Source organism: Bombina bombina, chromosome 4 (genome assembly GCF_027579735.1).
Source record: "Bombina bombina isolate aBomBom1 chromosome 4, aBomBom1.pri, whole genome shotgun sequence".
Classification (NCBI taxonomy): domain Eukaryota; kingdom Metazoa; phylum Chordata; class Amphibia; order Anura; family Bombinatoridae; genus Bombina; species Bombina bombina.
In genome coordinates, this window is record NC_069502.1 from 455,579,486 (window position 1) to 455,598,840 (window position 19,355).

The 19,355-nt window shown below is 42.7% G+C and overlaps 1 protein-coding gene across 1 annotated transcript in view; it reads left to right on the forward strand.

The window, feature by feature from the left end:
• Nucleotides 1-19,355, forward strand: part of IQCG (IQ motif containing G) — a 132,391-nt gene that overhangs the window by 94,571 nt on the left and 18,465 nt on the right. The window contains exon 8 of the mRNA XM_053710314.1: nucleotides 15,333-15,434. Within this exon, the coding sequence (XP_053566289.1) occupies nucleotides 15,333-15,434 (102 nt within the window). The remainder of the gene's footprint in view (nucleotides 1-15,332; nucleotides 15,435-19,355) is intronic.

Sequence of the window (19,355 nt, forward strand, 5' to 3'; positions counted from 1 at the left end):
TCTAGTTGCCAGAATCAAGCAGGAGACAGCTTCAGTGATTGTAATAGCACCTGCGTGGCCACGCAGGACTTGGTATGCAGACCTAGTGGACATGTCATCGGTTCCACCGTGGACTTTGCCAATGAGGCAGGACCTTCTAATCATAGGTCCATTCACACATCCAAATCTAATTTCTCTGCGTCTGACTGCTTGGAGATTGAACGCCTGATTCTATCAAAGCGTGGTTTCTCTGAGTCGGTCATTGATACCCTGATTCAAGCTAGAAAGCCTGTCACCAGGAAGATCTATCATAAGATTTGGTGCAAATATTTTTATTGGTGTGAATCCAAGGGTTACTCATGGAGTAAGATTAGGATTCCTAGAATATTGTCCTTTCTCCAAGAAGGATTGGAGAAGGGATTATCAGCTAGTTCCTTAAAAGGACAAATATCGGCTTTGTCTATTCTTTTACACAAACGTCTGGCAGATGTCCCAGACGTTCAACGCCTTTAGTCAGGCCTTGGTTAGGATCAAGCCTGTATTTAAACCTGTTGCTCCGCCATGGAGCCTAAACTTAGTTCTTAAAGTGGTTCCGTTTGAACCTATGCATTCCATAGATATTAAGCTTCTATCTTGGAAAATTTTGTTTTTAGTAGCTATCTCTTCGGCTCGAAGAGTTCTGAGTTATCTGCTTTACAGTTGTGATTCACCTTACCTTGTTTTCCATGCAGATAAGGTGGTTTTGCGTACCAAACCTGTGTTTCTTCCTAAGGTTGTTTCTAATAGGAATATCAATCAGGAGATTGTTGTTCCTTCACTGGTGTCCCAATCCTTCATCAAAGAAGGAACGTCTGTTGCACAATCTTGATGTGGTTTGTGCTTTAAAGTTCTACTTACAAGCAACTAAAGATTTCCGTCAAACATCTTTATTGTTTGTTGTTTATTCTGGTAAGCAGAGAGGTCAAAAGGCTACGGCTACCTCTCTTTCCTTTTGGCTGAAAAGCATCATCAGTTTGGCTTATGAGACTGCTGGCCAGCAGCCTCCTGAAAGAATTACTGCTTATTCTACTAGAGCAGTGGCTTCCACATGGGCTTTTAAAAATGAGGCTTCTGTTGAACAGATATGTAAGGCGGCGACTTGGTCTTCGCTTCATACTTTTTCCAAATTTTACAAATTCGATACTTTTGCTTCTTCGGAGGCTATTTTTGGGAGAAAGGTTCTACAAGCAGTGGTGCCTTCCGTTTAAGGTACCTGTCTTGTCCCTCCCTTCATCCGTGTCCTAAAGCTTTGGTATTGGTATCCCACAATTATGGATGAATCCGTGGACTCGATACATCTTACAAGAGAAAACAGAGTTTATGCTTACCTGATAAATTTATTTCTCTTGTGATGTATCGAGTCCACGGCCCGCCCTGTCTATTTAAGACAGGTAGTATATTTTTCTTTAAAAAACTTCAGTCACCACTGCACCCTATAGTTTCTCCTTTTTCTTCCTAGCCTTTGGTCGAATGACTGGGGGGTGGAGCTAAGGGAGGAGCTATATAGACAGCTCTGCTGTGGGTGCTCTCTCTGCCACTTCCTTTAGGGAAGGAGAATATCCCACAAGTATGGATGAATCCGTGACTCGATACATCACAAGAGAAAGAAATTTATCAGGTAAGCATAAATTCTGTTTTTTGACAGACCAGAGACGTTGCAAGATTGCGTCCAACTGTCTTGCCCTTCAAACCTCCTCAAGGACATCTGTGGCCAGGTGTATGGAGGTGATTGGGCTCATGGTATCCAGCATAGATGTCATTCCATATGCCAGGTTCCATCTCAGACCTCTACAGTTGTGCATGTTGACACAATGGAACGGCGATCACTCAGATCTATCCCAACAGTTCTCTCTGGACAACTGAACGAGGGAATCCCTCTCTTGGTGGATCCGTCCGGGACAGCCTTCTTGAGACCATCCTGGGAGATTGTGACCACGGACACAAGTCTATCAGGATGGGGAGCTATTTGGGTTGCCAGTGTCAGGGTTTTTTCCCTGTTGTTTTTGCCATGTGCTGCTGGCAGCCATTTTACTCACCTCTCTTCCTGACTATGGTGCATTGTGGGGGATGCTGCTCAATTCCTGCACTTCCTTTTATGGCCAGACTGGTGTGCATCATCCATGTGAGACAGGATGCAGTCTCAGAATTGTGATGTCATCACTTATTATTTAAAAGGCCTCTGTTCAGTATGCTTTGCCTTTGCGTTGTCTCAGACCTGTTTGTGAGAGTTCCTGTGTATTACCTGGCTGCCTGACGTCCTTCCTGGTTACTGATCCCTGGCTTGTTCCTGACTCTGCTGTTTTCCTTGTTCCTGATTCCGGATCGTCTGACTATTCGCTTTGGCTCCTGACTCGGCTCGTCTGACTACCAGCTCTGGTTTTGATTCCTGGCTTGTTATTTGACTTGTGGACTTTTTATTATTTTTTGCTATTAATAAAGGTGTGATTATTTTTGCACTTCTCGTCTCAGTCTGATTCCTGGCACCCTGACATTACGTAAAGGCCATGAATCCTGATGGTGCTAATAATCCACCTTTACCTGCCATCATTTCCAGGATGGATGTACAGGATCACCGCTTGGATCAATTTGCACTAGCCCTGCAAAACCTGCTGACTGGCACTGCACATTTGGACCAAAGTGTCCCCGCAAGTTATGGCTGCTCCTGTTTCCGCTGCTGCACCTATGCCTACCAGGAGCATGTCCGGTTCTGCACCTCTACCTCAGCGATATGGAGGCGATCCTATTCAGTGCAGAGGGTTTTTGAACCAGGTGGGCATTTACTTTGAGATGTTACCTCAGGCGTTTCCCTCTGACAGAGCTAAGGTGGGATTTCTCATCTCCTTACTCTCTGACACAGCTCTTGCCTGGGCTAATCCCTTGTGGGAGACTAAATAAACCTGTGATTCCAAATTACCCTGAATTTGTGGCCTCCTTTCGAAGGGTATTTGATGTTCCAGCTCGCTCCTCCTCTGCTGCTAAACGAATCATGTCCATTCAGCAAGGTACAAGATCTGTTGCTCAGTATGCTATTGAGTTCCATATGCTTGCCACAGAGGTAGGTTGGAACAATGAAGCCCTTGTTGCCGCCTTCTTTCATGGGCTCTCTGATGCGATTAAAGACGAAGTTGCTGCCAGAGATTTACCAGAGGATCTCGAGGCATTGGTGTCCTTTTTGATCCTAATTGACATCAGACTCAGAGAGAGGCCCTCTTTCAAGGAGCGCTTGCGGAAGCCTCCTGTTCCGTTGTCTCCTACGTGTTCGTTCCCACCCATGCCTCCCTCGCCTCCTGGTCCCGAGTCACCAGGTACTGCTGAGCCGATGCAGCTGGGATTCATGCGCCTTTCTGCGGCGGAGAGGGGCCTTTAGGAGGAGGGTGGGGCTCTACCTCTATTGTGGGTTACAGGGCCACCTTTTGAAGTCTTGTCCTACACGGCTGGGAAACTCTCACACCTAAGGTCCTGTCGGGGGCAGACCTTGGGTGGTTTATCCTCGTCCCCGGAAAACCGCTTAAGGAGAAAACCTTTGGTCACGGTTGTCCCTTTCCTAGGTGGACTCCTCCATAGTCACCCAGGCTCTTGTTGACTCCGGTTGCTGCGGGCTATTTCATTGACAGTGCTTTTGTATCAAAGCAGTCCATTCCTGTTTTGCCTCGGTCCGTTCCGCTTGCTATTGAGGCCATTGATGGCAGGCCCCTTCAGCCCGCACCTCGTTACTCACGAAAACTGCTCTGTTGTCCCATGGCTGTTGGGGCTCTCCATTTTGAAACCCTCCAGTTCCAGGTGATAAACTCTCCACATTTTCCAGTTGTTCTGGGTTATCCCTGGCTCCAAAAGCACAATCTCAGTCTCGAATGGCGCAGGTCCGAAATTTTGTTGTGGTCCCTGCAATGTATTTCCATTTGTCTTCGGAAACCAGTTAAAGTGTTGTGCACTTCTTCGGTTTCTCAATTGCCCAGAGGAGTACCGAGAGTTCCTAGACGTGGTTTGACAAGGTGCATTGCCGGTACGTTGCCTCCTCACCGGTCTTACGATTGTGGCCATAGACCTGGCAAAACCGGAGCCATTCCTCCTCAGGGCCGGGTGTACCCTCTGTTGCAGAGAATTGTGCTATGGAGGAGTATGTTGCCGATGCTCTGTCCGTGGGGGATCATCCGCAAATCCTGCTCTCCTGCAGGGGCCTGGCTTCTTCTTTGTGAAGGAAAAAGGGTGGTCGTGTTAAGACCATGTATCGATTATAGGGGTCTTAATCGTCTTACCATTAAGAATGCTTACCCTATTCCGCTTATTACGGAACTCTTTTGACCGCCTAAAGGGAGCTACGGTCTTTACTAAACTTGATTTGAGAGGAGCATACAATCTCGTTAGGATTAAGGAGGAAGAATGGTAAAACAGCGTTTTTTAACACCAGGAGCGGGCATTTATGAGTATCTTGTAATGCCTTTTGGCCTATGTAATGCTCCTGCTGTTTTTCAGGAATTTATTAATGATGTTCCTACAAGATATGTTGCAACAGTGTGTTGTGGTGTGCTTAGACGACATCCTCATACACTCACCCACACTTGAGGGCTCATCGTTCTGATGTTACACGGTTTCTTCAGAGACTACGTGAGAACGGCCTGTTTGTAAACTCAAGAAATGTGAGTTCCATCAGACTCAAGTAACCTTCCTAGGTTATGTTATCTCCGTTGCAGGGTTCTCCATGGATCCTGACAAGTTATCTGCAGTTCGGCAGTGGCCTCGCCCAGTTGGTCTTCGGTCTATTCAACGTTTTTGGGGTTCGCCAATTACTATAGAAAGTTTATTAAAAACGTTTCTTCCTTGGTTCAAACACCTATCACAGACATGACCCGTAAAGAGAATGATCCCCTCCATTGGTCACCTACTTCCATTAAGGCCTTTGATAGTCTTAAGACTGCCTTTGCTGCCTCTCCAGGGTTCTGGCTCATCCTAACCCTGTCCTGCCTTTCGTTCTTGAGGTCGATGCGTCTGAGACTGGAGTAGGTGCCCTCTTGTCTCAATGTCCTACGTCTGACGGTTCCTTGCATCGTATGGTTTCTTCTCTAAGAAATTGTCTACAGCGGAGTGCAATTATGAAATTGTCTACAATCTTGTCTAGAATCTTCAAACTAAACTTTTGCACACTTACCACTATCCTAAAGCCGCAGGTCACCCCAGGCAAGAACCAAATGATTTGGTCTGTCACTCGACAATTCTGGTGGGCCAGGTCTTCGTTCTGATGTTGCTGTGTATGTTGCCTCCTGCTCAGTTTGTGCACAGAATAAGACTCCTCAACGTCTTCCTGTGGGTCTTCTTCAACCTATTGCTAATGGTGAGCGTCTTGGACACATCTTTCCATGGACTTCATTGTCGAGCTCCCTGTTTCCAATGGCAATACTGTTAATCCTTATGGGATTGACCGTTTTTTCTAAAATGTCATATTGCATTCCCTTGATGAAGCTGCCTACCGCTCAGGAGCTTGCTTCAATTTTTGCCCGGGGAGGTCTTCCATTTACATGGGTTACCCAAGGAGATAGTGTCGGACTGGGGTAGCCAGTTTGTCTCCAGATTTTGGCGTTCCTTTTGTGCTCAAATGGGGATCCAGCTTTCCTTCTCCTCGGCATATCACCCTCAATCCAATGGGGCTGCGGAAAGGTCTAATCAAGCTCTGGAACATTTCTTCCGTTGCTATGTCTCAGATCACCACAATAATTGGTCTGAACTGTTACCTTGGCAGAGTTTGCTCGTAATAGTGCTATTAATGCTTCCTCCCAAAATATCCCCGTTCATGGCGAATTATGGGTTTCAACCATCTTGTTGCCCGATTCATTCATGTCTCAGGGTATTCCGGCTTTGGAGGAGCATCTTTGCCAACTCCGTTCCACGTGGGGTGGCAGATTCAGGATTGCCTTCATCGTTCTATGCAGCGTCAAAAGTTCCAGGCTGATCGTAGGCGTCTGCCCGCACCCTTCCTACCAGGTTGGTGAGAGAGTTTGGCTGTTCTCCCGCAACTTGAACCTTCGTGTGCCTTCCAATAAATTGGCTCCCCGTTATGTTGGTCCTTTTCGAATACTCCGACGGGTTAATCCTGTGGCCTACGCTCTTGACCTCCTCCTGCTATGCGCATCTCCAATGTTTTTCATGTCTCCCTCTTGAAACCATTGGTTTGTAATCGGTTTACCACTGTGTTGCCTCCTCCCCGTCCTATCTTTGTTTGAGAACCATGAGGTCAGCAGCATTATTGACTCTCGTATGTCCAGGGGCCGTGTACAGTATTTGGTTCATTGGAGAAGCTACGGTCCGGCGGAGCGTTCTTGGGTTCCCTCCTCTGATGTTCATGCTCCCGCCCTCCTCCATGCCTTCCATGCCCGTTTCTCCCAATAAGCCTTTTGTCCTCCCGCGGGGGAGGGTATTGTCAGGGGTTTTTTCCCTGTTGTGTTTGCCATGTGCTGCTGGCAGCCATTTTTACTCACCTCTCTTCCTGACTATGGTGCATTGTGGCGGATGCTGCTCAAATCCTTGCACTTCCTTTTATGGGCCAGACTGGTGTGCATCATCCATGTGAGACAGGATGCAGTCTCAGAATTGTGATGTCATCACTTATTATTTAAAGGGCCTCTGTTCAGTATGCTTTGCCTTTGCGTTGTCTCAGACCTGTTTGTGAGAGTTCCTGTGTATTACCTGGCTGGCCTGACGTCCTTCCTGGTTCCTGATCCCTGGCTTTGTTCCTGACTCTGCTTGTTTTCCTTGTTCCCGATTCCGGATCGTCTGACTATTCGCTTTGGCTCCTGACTCGGCTCGTCTGACTACCCAGCTCTGGTTTTGATTTCCTGGCTTATTTGACTTGTGGACTTTTTATTATTTTTTGCTATTAATAAAGGTGTGATTATTTTTTGCACTTCTTGTCTCAGTCTGATTCCTGGCACCCTGACAGCCAGAAAGGGCACAGGGCAGGTGGACTTGAGAGGAATCGAGTCTACCTATAAATATTCTGGAACTACGAGCGATATTCAATGCTCTGAGAGCTTGGCCCCCCCTGGGGTCGTCCCGATTCATCAGTTTCAAGTCGGACAACTTTACATTGGTGGCTTACATAAACCATCAGGGGGAACGAGAAGCTCCCTAGCTATGAGGGAAGTATCTCGGATTCTTGAATGGGCAGAGATCCACAATTGTTTGCTCTCAGCGATCCACATTCCGGGTGTGGGACAACTGGGGAAGCGGATTTTCTAAGCAGGAACAAATGTTTCATTCCAGTGGAATGGTCTCTCCATCCCGAGGTGTTCACGGAGATCTGCAACAGATGGGGGACGCCAGAGATAGATCTAATGGCGTCCAGACTCAATTTCAAACTACCCAGGAACGGGTCACGGTCTAGGGATCCTCAGGCAGAGGTGATAGATGTCTTAGCGGTGCCCTGGGAGTTCAACCTACTTTACATTTTTCCACCGTTGCCATTTCTACCTCGAGTAGTGGCCCGCATCAAGCAGGAGCAAGCTTCAGCTATTCTGATTGCACCATCGTGGCCGAGGAGGACGTGGTTTGCGGATCTGGTGGAGATGTCATCTCCTTCATGGAAGTTACCCTGTCACAGAAATCTGCTGGTTCAGGGTCCCTTTCTACACTAAAATCTTGATTTTCTGAGGCTGACTGTGTGGAGATTGAACGCCTAGTCTTAGCCAAGAGAGGATTTTCGGAGAGAGTGATTGATACTCTCATTCAGGGCCAGGAAACTGGTCACTCTCGTCGCATCTATCATAAGGTGTGGAGGACCTACTTGTCCTGGTGGTGAGCAACGTGGATATCCCTGGCACAAGGTTAGGGTATCCAGGATTATAGCCTTTCTCCAGGACGGACTGGATAAGGGTCTTGTCGCCAGTTTCTTAAAGGGACAGATTTCGGCTTTATCTGTACTCTTACACAAGAAGCTAGCGGAACTTCCTGATATTCAGTCCTTTGTTCAGGCTCTGTCTAGGATCAGACCGGTCTTTAGAAATTTTGCTCCTCCTTGGAGCTTAAACTTGGCTCTTAAGGTTTTGCAGAGGGCTCCGTTTGAGCCTATGCGTTTGCTTGACATTAAAATTCTTTCCTGGAAGGTCCTATTCATACTGGCTATTGCATCGGCTTGCCAGAGTCTCTGAGTTAGCGGCCTTGCAATATGAGCCTCCTTTTCCACGCTGATAAGGCTGTTGTTCGCACTGGATTGGGGTTTCTTCCCAAGGTTGTGTCGAATTGTAACATCAATCAGGAAATAGCAGTTCCTTCCTTGTGTCCTAACCCTTCTTCGTCAAGGAAAAGTTGCTTCATAATTTGGATGTGGTTCGGGCCTTGAAGTTATATCTTCAGGCCTACGAAGGAATTCAGACAGGCGTTGTCTTTATTTGTTGTGTATTCGGGGAAGCGTAGGGTGCAAAAGGCCTCTTCCACTTCACTGTCCTTTTTGGTTGAGGAGCATTATCCGTCTGGCCTATGAGACAGCAGGACATAAGCCTCCTCAGAGGCTTACGGCTCACTCAACTAGGGCTGTGGCCTCTTCTTGGGCCTTTAAGAACGAGGCTCCTATGGAGCAGATTTATAAGGGCGGCTACTTGGTCTACTTTACATACTTTTGCAAAATTTTTACAAATTTTATGTTTTGCTTCTTTGCTTTTTGAGAAAGGTTCTGCAGGCTGTGGTGCCCTCAGTATAGGGTCCACCTCCTTTTTACCCTCCTGTTTTTTTCATTCAGTGTCCTCTAGAGCTTGGGTATTTGTTTCCCACAAGTAATGAATGAAGCAGTGGACTCTCCTCCCATTAAGATGGAAAACATAAATTATGCATACCTGATAATTTAATTTCCATCTGTGGGAGGAGAGTCCACTGCTCCCGCTGTTTCTCCGGGGTGGGCGGGACCTAAATTTAATTCTATTCTTCTGGCACCATTTTATACCGATATTTATCCTACTGTTCCCTGTTCCCTTGGCAGAATAACTGGGGGATGAGGGGAGTGGGGGAGGTATTTAAGCCTTTGGCTGGGTTATCTTTGCCTCCTCCTGCTGGTCAGGTTCTAATTTCCACAAGTAATGAATGAAGCAGTGGACTCTCCTCCCACAGATGGAAATTAAATTATCAGCTAAGCATAATTTATGTTTTTATTCCTGAGACACAAGGAGACTATGTCCAAATAGTCAAGAGCAGTCAGCATAGAGATTCAAAATAATCTTCATAATAGAGGAGAAGATAACCATAGAATTGTGATTGAACTGGAAGTGACAGACAGAAAGAACAAATCCATCAGTGTCTGAGCATCAAAGCCAAGTAAAAAACATCACAATTGAATTTAATGCATGTGCTGTTAATCAGAGAGTTTGACCCTTGGCTGCTATGTAACAAAGCATTTACCATTACTATCTAAAGGAATCATTGCAAGCAGGACAGGTTTGCAAGCAGTGAACCTGTCAACCTACAATTTGAGGTAGAGGCAAAAGAAGCAGCTTCTGCTTCTAAAATATTTGGCATGCAAAGCCTGTTCCGATTAGCCTCAAAAGCTGCTAATGCAAGCTTAATAAATTTTACCCCCTATGCAATTCTTTTAAATGTAAAGTATCTAATGACTGTAAAACCCCCTCCAGCGCTTGAAGCTTTCAAAAGTTCCAGTAAGATGGGAGCCAGTGTGGAGAAGTTTGGTAAACGGGAATGTAAGGAGGTAACAAGAGTTGAGGAGAGTAGGAGATCATGAGCAGAGTGAAGGGGACGGGAGGGGAGAGTATCTGGAGACAAGGTCTGAGATGTAGGGGGGGAGCAATGCAGTTGAGTACAATTGTGAGTCATAGTGAGAATTTTGAGTTTAATCCTGGAGCAAGGGAGCCAGTGAAGGGATTGGCAGAGAGGTGCTGCAGATGAAGAGAGACATGTAAGGAAGGTGAGCCTGGCAGCGGCATTCATTATGGATTGTAAAGGAGCTAGGCGGCAGCTAGGGAGACCAGAGAGGCTGGAGTTGCAGTAGTCGAGGCGGTAAAGGATGAGGAGAGTGGATTAAAATCTTAGTTGTGTCTGGTCTAAGGAAATGTTTCATTTTAGAGTTGTTTTTAAGGTGGAAAGCGGCAGGCTTTAGCCAAGGACTGAATGTGAGGAGTAAAAGAAAGATCTGAGTCAAGGGTTACCCCAAGACATCGGGCATGTGGGGTAGGGCTAATGATGGAGTTATCAACAGATTATACAGAAATGGGGGGGTGGAGATTTTAAAAGAAGGGGGGGAAATAAGTAGCTCAGTTTTGGAGAGATTTAGCTTGAGGTAGTGAGAGGACATTGTTGGGGAAAATCACCTAGCCGGAGTCCCTGACCACCAAGAAACAATGGGACGCAGACACAATGGTAGTTTCTCAGCAGTTCTCCGTTTATTATGTGTACAATGCTTATACTTATAGCATACATAACAGGAACAGGATGGAAATGAACAAAGACCATATATGGGTTATACCATAGTAACATATACAATTAGCATAACATGATTATCTCTCAGAACACTGACCTTAGCAAAATGTAGACATACACTAAGAACAAGGAACTCAGCATTTTTGCCAAGAACAATGGACTTAGCATTTGCAAAGAATAGGAAGTTAGCATTTGCTAAGGACAGGGAACTAACTAAGCATATGTTTGTGCAAATGTGTATAAGCAATTATTAGCTATAATAAGATAATATAATAATAATGGTTATATAGCCTGACATAATAATGGCTATGTGGCCTAAGCATAATAATGGTTATAAAGCCTAACATAATATTGGCTATGTGGGCCTAGCATAATAATCATTCCCAACATCCGCTCTCTTTAATCACAAAGTAAATGTGCATGATTATAAAGGAGTTTCCGGGGTCTCATGTGGGGAAGGTAAACCTCTTAACAATATTCATATTGATGCTCAGTGTGCCTCTTAATAGTGGACTGAATTCGTCTTCAAAGAGTGCCACGTGAGATAAAGGTTCCACAGGTTAACAATATCAATATAACTATAATTATGATGAGTAGGTTAAAATGACATTTGTAACATGTTTGTGCATGTTGGGGACCAATCCAGTAAGGGAGTCATAACAGTGGTGTGTAAGATCATTTTGTATTTTTGAAGAAACAGATAGTAATTTAATCTTTCCCCCATGTGAAATAGCTTTCGCATGTGGTTGTAAATTGTATAATAATTCTTTCTGACCCTGCATTAATTGTAGGATGGTTAGAGGCGGGTAATTGGTAGGAGGAAATAGGTAGGGGGTGTTGGTATAAACAATGCGTGTTTGTAAACATTCAGTACAGGGTGTAGTAAATAACTATTACCTTTCAAGTTAAAAAACTAATATTAAACACACAGCCGGAGAATGGTAGCTGATTGTCAACTGTAGAAAGTTTATCTGGCACACTGGTAGTACCATGCCACACAGTTTGAAGGTGCTATTTCTATTCATAATCGAGAAATTCTCAGGATACACCTGCCCATGTGCAGGAATTATTATCGGGATGCTACAAACTGGGTTCAAAAATTGGGCCGCATGGCGACTTGCAAATCCATTATCGTTTTGATCACAGTGTTCAAGGGAATGGAGGTAGGTGTTGTCATTAGGGAATACATATTTACCATAATATGTAGGTTTCCACCACGTCCAATTGGAATGCAGCAGATTAAAAACTGGTGGTGGGTTAAGGTGAAAAATTTACAAGCTAATTTAAAACATCAGGTGTGCAGCCAGTGATTGATACTAGGCACAAGTGTTTAGAAATATTACTATTATGTTCCCATTCTTCACACCTTAGGCTAGTGGTAATCAATATGTATCCATACATTTTCAATTGCTGCTATCTATTGTTAACAAGTTGCGTAATTTATCAGTTTTAAGGGAGCATAAGAATGTTTTTCTAAAATCTAATCGTTGTTGACTCATATATACAAAACGTAAACCACAAAGGACTCCAACTAACACTATCTGATACTAGATTCTCTACAGCCATGGTAAGGTTATTCAAATTATCTATACATACTTGATTCAAGCTGTAGGCCGCTGGTCTCTGGGCCTTGTATATTGTAGGTGCCCATTGTCCCTACCAAGTGTAGTGACTAACCAATAATCTGGCACCCTATGCTTGACCAATTTGTTATTACTTCATTATCTATACCATTAAGGACACCCAATGTTACTCCAGTTCCCCCTAACAAAGTATTGACACTCACGTCGCCTGCGTGGAGCGGCGGCATAAAGAGACATCTGGGGTAGAAATATTAATGGATAGGTGTACCATTTTTGAGATGTTGTGGTATTTACACAAGTGTGAGTTATAAGGTATAGTGGTAAAGTTATGTGCACTGGTGGGAACATAAGGGAGACAATAAAGCCATAATCCAATAATACGCATAGGGATAGGTTTTCTCTCGGCCTATTACTAGGCCTTATGTAAGTGAATATGATTATAAGTACCTTCCATCCATTCTATATCTGTATAGCTGGGTTGCCTGATTTTATCTGGATTGTGTTGGGGTAGTAAGTAATTATTAGAACAAAGTTTTTTCTTTAATGTTACCATGTGTGTTCTGGAACTATTCTCCAAATCTTCTAAGTCTTTCAATGCAATAGGAAGTCTAGGAGGGTAAGTGACAGATGATAAGTCGGACCTGGGGGGATAGGCAGTAACTTGAGTATTAAATTTTCTTTTTTGTATGAGGCTTTACTAGGTAGGAACAGGGAATTGGCCTACAGTCTGTCATAGCAGATGGGCTTAATAGTGGAAGCAAGACTGTATAGTAGTACAATTAACCTCCTTTTATCTGACGTAAAGACACGTGTAATTGAATTGGGTAACCTGTATACCATTTCATGTGAATTTTGGCATTTCACAGGAATATGGGGGGATCCTAAGAGCATATAACGGTTTTGTATGTATATTACAGAATTGTATAAAAACATAAGCGTAGTTGTATACCCACTTAATCCTTTGTACTCTCAAATACAGAGTATGTATTCTGAGGCCACGTAATCACTGCAGTTTGATTTCCTCCTTTATTGTATGGGTTTTAATGTTAGGTGTTGACAGACTGTTTATGTTCAAGAAAAGATGTATGATATTGTGTTCTGCTGTACCATCTGAATTTGGTTTATTCATTTTGATTGTAAAATCATACATCATCCCCATGAACGGGGATGAGAAGATCTGACAAAAGGTAACTTGTGTAGTTGGTATAAGAAGGTAGTACTTGCATGCACAGTGTTGTGTATCATGGTGTTGGGTCAATATTAATATATTGAAGTGGTATTGTGGACATAGAAGATTCCAAAGAAATAAGCATCACATCTTCGCTTTGTATTACAGCATTTTGGGTCCATACATTCTAAGTTTATGCTATAATCATGTGAGGTAATAACCATTTCAAGCAAACAAGTCATAACATTCTACAGGTATACCCGGGGGTCCTATGTAGATGATGCAGATCTTTTGGGTCTCTCTCTAAAGGATCAAAAAAGCAGAGGTATTAGCATGTACAGTACTGAAAATATAAGGGACTCTATAGGGGCTATGGTAATCCCTTGTTTCAAGACTACAGTCGCCAAACAAAAAAACACATTTTGGTTCAATAGATCCTGTAGCATCAGGGTATCCATAACAAGAAAATATTATGACTGGTATGTAAGCAAACAGAAGTATACATAACAATATCAATACTGTTTTCCATAGTGTGTGACATCATCACGAGGGGGGCATCCCTAATCCCTAGGTATTAGTATAGTCCAGTGAGTTGGAGGTGGTAGGACCTTACAGATATTATAGGTGGCAACCTGAGCTACTGGCCGGGGTGCAGACAGATCAATAGCGGTTCGTTTTGAAGAATGGAATTAAGAGGACAAATCCAAAAATGTTCTTGTCCAGCGTTCTTTTAAGTGTTCTATTAAGTCTTGGGAGTTCTTCTAACTCCTTTATTAGAGAGTCCCTTTTTGGCCTCCAAAATTAAACACCTGGTGATGGGCCTGATCAACCTCTTCCCTTAGTCTAGCACAGTATTGTTGAGACCAATGGTGTTCCTTTCTCTGGTTCAATAGTCTCTAAGCTTTTCTTCAGCAGCGGTTGTGACCTCTCCTCCCTTTTTTCCTCTCTTTTTTAGAAGAGTAACAAGAGCAGCTGAAGTATTTGGTGTTATAGTTTTCGTGGGGTGGGAGTAATAGAGGGTTCAGAGCTCATTGGATGGGGTGGGCGAGGGGGGGCTGTGAGGTAGAGTAATAGAGGGTTCAGAGCTCATTGGATGGGGTGGGCGATATGGTAACTGATGTGCCGCTCAGGATGTTATCAATGCTCTCTATCAGACATCCAAGATGAGACACAGTTAGTGACACAGGTTAGCACAGAAGGAGATAGGTCTAATTTGTATATCCGGTACAGAGATTTGAACAAATCTGGATCCTAAGAAACAAGCAAGTTGCAGTGGGGTAAATCATAGGAGCATCCCTGGCAATTTTTTTTTATCTACCTAGAGATATGGTGTTGGGGGAACCTTTGCTTTCACTGTAGAGTGTAAATACCACACAGCATGTGCACAGTCCAAAATCCAATACATAACAGCAAGAGATAATCTTGTGAATCATGGGCCTGCTACACAAGGGCCCAAAGGGCAGCATGCAGTCATGCCAGAGATATACTTTCTTTACCTCTGGGAAATTAGAGATACTTATGAATGGTGGAGAACTACTTTGCATGCTGCTCTCCTCTAAAGTAGTAAAAGAAAACTGAAGCCAACATGAAAATTAGTCCTTAAAGACCTTCTGACAAGTTTCCACCACTTAGAGACACGTGGCTTACTACACCTAAAAAATGTCACAACTGTGAGGATCAGGTATGATTTGCAACAAGTGAAAGGTTTAGCCCATGGTAGATAATATAATAAGTCTATGTAGGGAAAAAACCCTAAAACATCATTTAGATAAGTAAGAGACAAAGAAATGTGTTTGTATTTTTCCCATCCAAACTGTTGTGGCATACTCTATATACCATTCATCTGTTAGATATGATAAGATATACCTTTCAAACCCATTTTATTATACCTTGTTTGTGTGCTTGTTATTAAATACAATTTAATTATCTTGACATATTTAAATACACTAACCCCTCCAGTGTTTTGGAGTATTAGATAAAAAGATCGGTTTCCTGCTGTTTTATGTATGGTACGAAAATTACAGGAAGCCTGGCTTATTCTGAAACCATTTACCCACATACTGATTGTATACGTCACACATTGAAGCATTGATATATACCTAAAAAAAAATATGCTATAGTGTCATTTTAATTATTTGTTGATCTTGTTTCAGTGCAAGAATTTTGAGAAGGTGATTATAGAAGACCGCTTAGAGAAGGAGATTGAAGAAAGGCAAAAACAGCAGGAGAAACGTGAATTAATAAGCACAATAAAGGTAACGAACATGTTAGTTGTCTTTGCACAGCATCAGAATCCGATAACTTATAGGTTATTAGCTTCTTTGACTCAAAGTTGTGATTACTAGTTGGAGGCACTGCCTTATTCTTTCCAGGAGTAGGTAAAAACCTACCTGTCCTACATATAGCCCTCCAGAAGCCTGCCAGCTTTAGTTCACATATAGCTTATGACCAATTGAAATAGTGACAAGAAATATAATTTTTTTTTAAATAATTTTTTTTTTTATTGAGGTTATTGAAATCAGTGACAATAGTAACTTAACATGCATCAATGTACAAATACATAATTGTGCTTACGAGTCAAACAAAGAGAACAGCATTACCACAGATATAGATAATACAGACCAGTTAGGCGTAAATGATTACCACATAGGAAAGCAAATGTCATCACACCGGTATGCATACTTAACATAAGGAGTTAGAGCAAATTTGCGTATATATAGAGAAGTGGAAGACTGTGGTAGCGATTATATAATGCAAATGTCTGAAAAACGAACCTCTTTTTTCTTGTATATAATAGAAATGATTCCCTGTTTAGTTCTAGTGGTCACTTTTGGACCTGAGAAATCTAATAAGAGGCGACAAGGGAAATTGTTTTTTGTTTTTGCATGGCCACTTATGGGCCTAGTAAGGGGAGAGGAAATTCAGCGGGTAAGCACCGCTATACGTACAAGGGAAAGGGTGGAGGGCGGAGCCATGTATATATAGGTAATTTAAGAAACATGGCGGAATCTCTAAAGATAGTTAACTGTGGGATAAAATACCACTGCTAGTCGTATAGTATTTGACAGCATGACACACATATGAACATGTGAGAGGATATGCAAACTTTGTATAGATAGAACATCTAACTCATATGTGAAAAAAATGTATATAATATAGACAAGCAATTAACCCCAAACATCAAGTTAGTAAATTTGGAGTACATTAATAGTATGCTCAGCAGAGGGGCGGAAGATAGTGCTCTAACATATAGTAGATGCGCAAGATGCTTGGTTGAGAGCATGTGTCCAAGTAGCCCATCTATCTTAGTACAAATGTTAAATAATATAAGTATAACTAAAACCTATAGTACAAAGAGAGGTATAAACTATCAGATTAGTAATGAGCAGTCTAACATATATTAAATAAGAATATAGGGTTATCCTCTAGGACTATATTGCAAGAGTGTGTAGTAGTAGTATCTGAGTGTTTGTAAGCGCTAACGTGATTATGGAAGACATATCATCAAACATAGCATTAGATATGTTGCAGATTTAGAATAAACCTGGGGTGAGATATGTTATTTTTGCAAGGGGAATATGCAACAACCAAGGTATATTAGCAAAATCAAGATATAAATCTGAATCTCATACCATCTAATCAAGCACATAAAGAGTGCATCATAGTCTAACATAGGATCCTTAAGCTACTTTAAGAGGAAGGCCATAAAATTATTTCCTATAGCATTATTTAGGGCCCTCCTGCAAGTAATGTCGGGTACAGCAGTATAGAAAACCGTTAAACATACTAGAGAGTCATAGGATGTATTAGCGTGGTGTTCTAAGATTCCAGTCTAAAAAGGTATGAACACAGGCATAGTTGTAGCACTAAGACACAAGTAAATATGGATAATATAGCCATTATGGTTAAGAGAAGTAGCCCACACCAATAAGGAACACTAGTGAGGATGTAAATCTTAAGGTTGTTAAGCAAGTATTAAGCTTTTTTCTGGGTAGCACAAGTGTAATAATGCATCCAATCCTACATAAATTGCATAATAATAACAAATATCTAACCAGCATCGACATTCAAGATTAGTCAGACATTAACATATATTTTAAATGTAAGTCTTGCATTTCGCTTGCAGCTTGGATATGCTCAGTTCGTCCGGCCATCTTAAGAAATGTCCGTGAGGGTGCTCTGAAAAAAGGACTAGAATTAGACTTAGTAGCCGCAGAGTATATCCAGTTAATTAACATATAGGGGATAGTCTCCAATGTCCTGCAGAGTATCATAGAAACATATAACAATAGGGGTGAGGAAGAGAAAACATACTGCCTGCCAAATGAGTAGGGACAGTCCACAAACATGGCCATTGTACTGTTTATAAGGGCCCATAGTGTAAGAATCATTGTTAGTTCTAGCCCACTCCAGTTTTAATAGAGCTCGTCATTTCTTGTTGAAGTCTGGAAAGCTGCCTCGCTAGGTCTATAGCGGTCCTTGCTTTGATATTTAGAAGAGGTGTCGTGGAGGCGAGTGTAGAAAGGAAATGGGCATTTCGCCCGTCTACTGAAAGTTCCACTGATTTCCCGATGCGAGTTATGGGCTCCGTCAGAGCAGAGCATACATCCGAACAAGCCATGTGGGACAGAATGAGAATAGGAGGCTGTGTCATTTCCGCACACAGCGGGTCTCCTTCCGATACAGCATGGATCTTTATTGCGACTGTAACGCCGTCAACAAGGAGCGGGTCACAGCCAGCTAGCGACATACCTCCCCCGACTTTACTGCCGATGCTCAACTGAGCTGATGGGTAAGACCTCTCAAGCGGACATTCCCAGTATATCTCCATCCGGTCATCCCCAGGTCTCTCGCTAGTTAGGACATTGCTAGACGTTCTCGGCAGTGTCGATCTCAGCGTTGCCAAAATATCAGAAAAGCAGCTTGTCATCCGCCGATCAAAGTCCCGCAGTAGGGTATACAGAGACTCGTGGATCTCTTCCATTTTTCCAGGGATCTCTGATTGCAACTCGAGTTAGAAGTATATAGAGTAGGCCCAGATCACTTCTTTCTATAAATCCAGTGATTCGCCGATTTAGGTACTCAGACTAGCTCAGACAGAATGTCCTTCGTTTAAGAACTGATTAATAATTATCCATATGCATATTTAGCTTAGTTTTTACTGCAATTCAAAGCTTTTTCCTAGTTTAGGCCTAGGAGCTCAGTAAATGCACGTCTGGTCTCCTCGCCTGTTGGCTCCGCCCCCCAAGAAATATAATTTTGATGCCTTGACATATACCTGGAAGAATATTTAACATTTTCAAAAAAAGACATACACGAGGAGAGACAATCTAGTGTCAACTTAAAAAACATGATCTGAAGACCTGAATGTGAAAGCTGAACCAACACATCTAAATTTCTCACTCAATTTTGAATGTAAGTTGCTCATGACCTGCAATGCACTTCCATTTGGTGATTGATGAAAGCCACCATAATCACATTGAAAGTAAGAGAAAATTTCCAGTTTTTTAGAAGTCCTGAAGAAAAATCACAAAATCACAAGGTGACCAAGTCTCCCTGAGCCTTGAGTTGATTCCAGAATGCAACCAGGTCTTCAGCACTAGTGTTTTTAATATCACAGACAAATAAAACCCCTACCTCTAAAGTATCTGCTGTTTAACCACACCTCATAATACAATAGAGCAAAATAAAATATGCTATTACTTAATAAATTAATTTATTTCATGATAGTGAGAGTCTACAAGACATCATGTGCGGGAATTACCCTCATGACCACTAGGAGGAACTTTCAGGAAATGGTTTAAGAATTTGAGATCCAAAAAAACAGGCCGAAAATTACCCAGTGATCCTGAACAGATCTCACCCAAGCCTCCCAAAAGAGGCTCAAATCTGCCCCTCCCACCAGAGATTGGTCTTGCATGGGGGCTGCACCTTCATGCAGTTTTTGAGGCTGGGTATATTTCTTGGTCATTTGCTTAGACCAAAAAGAGCTGACTTCCAGGAGGATTTGAAGTAACCAGAACTCTGGCAAAGGCTTTCTGAATCCTAGATTGCTGAAAAACGAAAAGCCTCTGGAAGATCAAAACTTACCCTTAGATTTTTTTTATTTTGAGGCAAAAAACCCTCCTTTTCCCCCAGTGACCGTACAAATATTAGCATCCAATCTTGGTACAAAC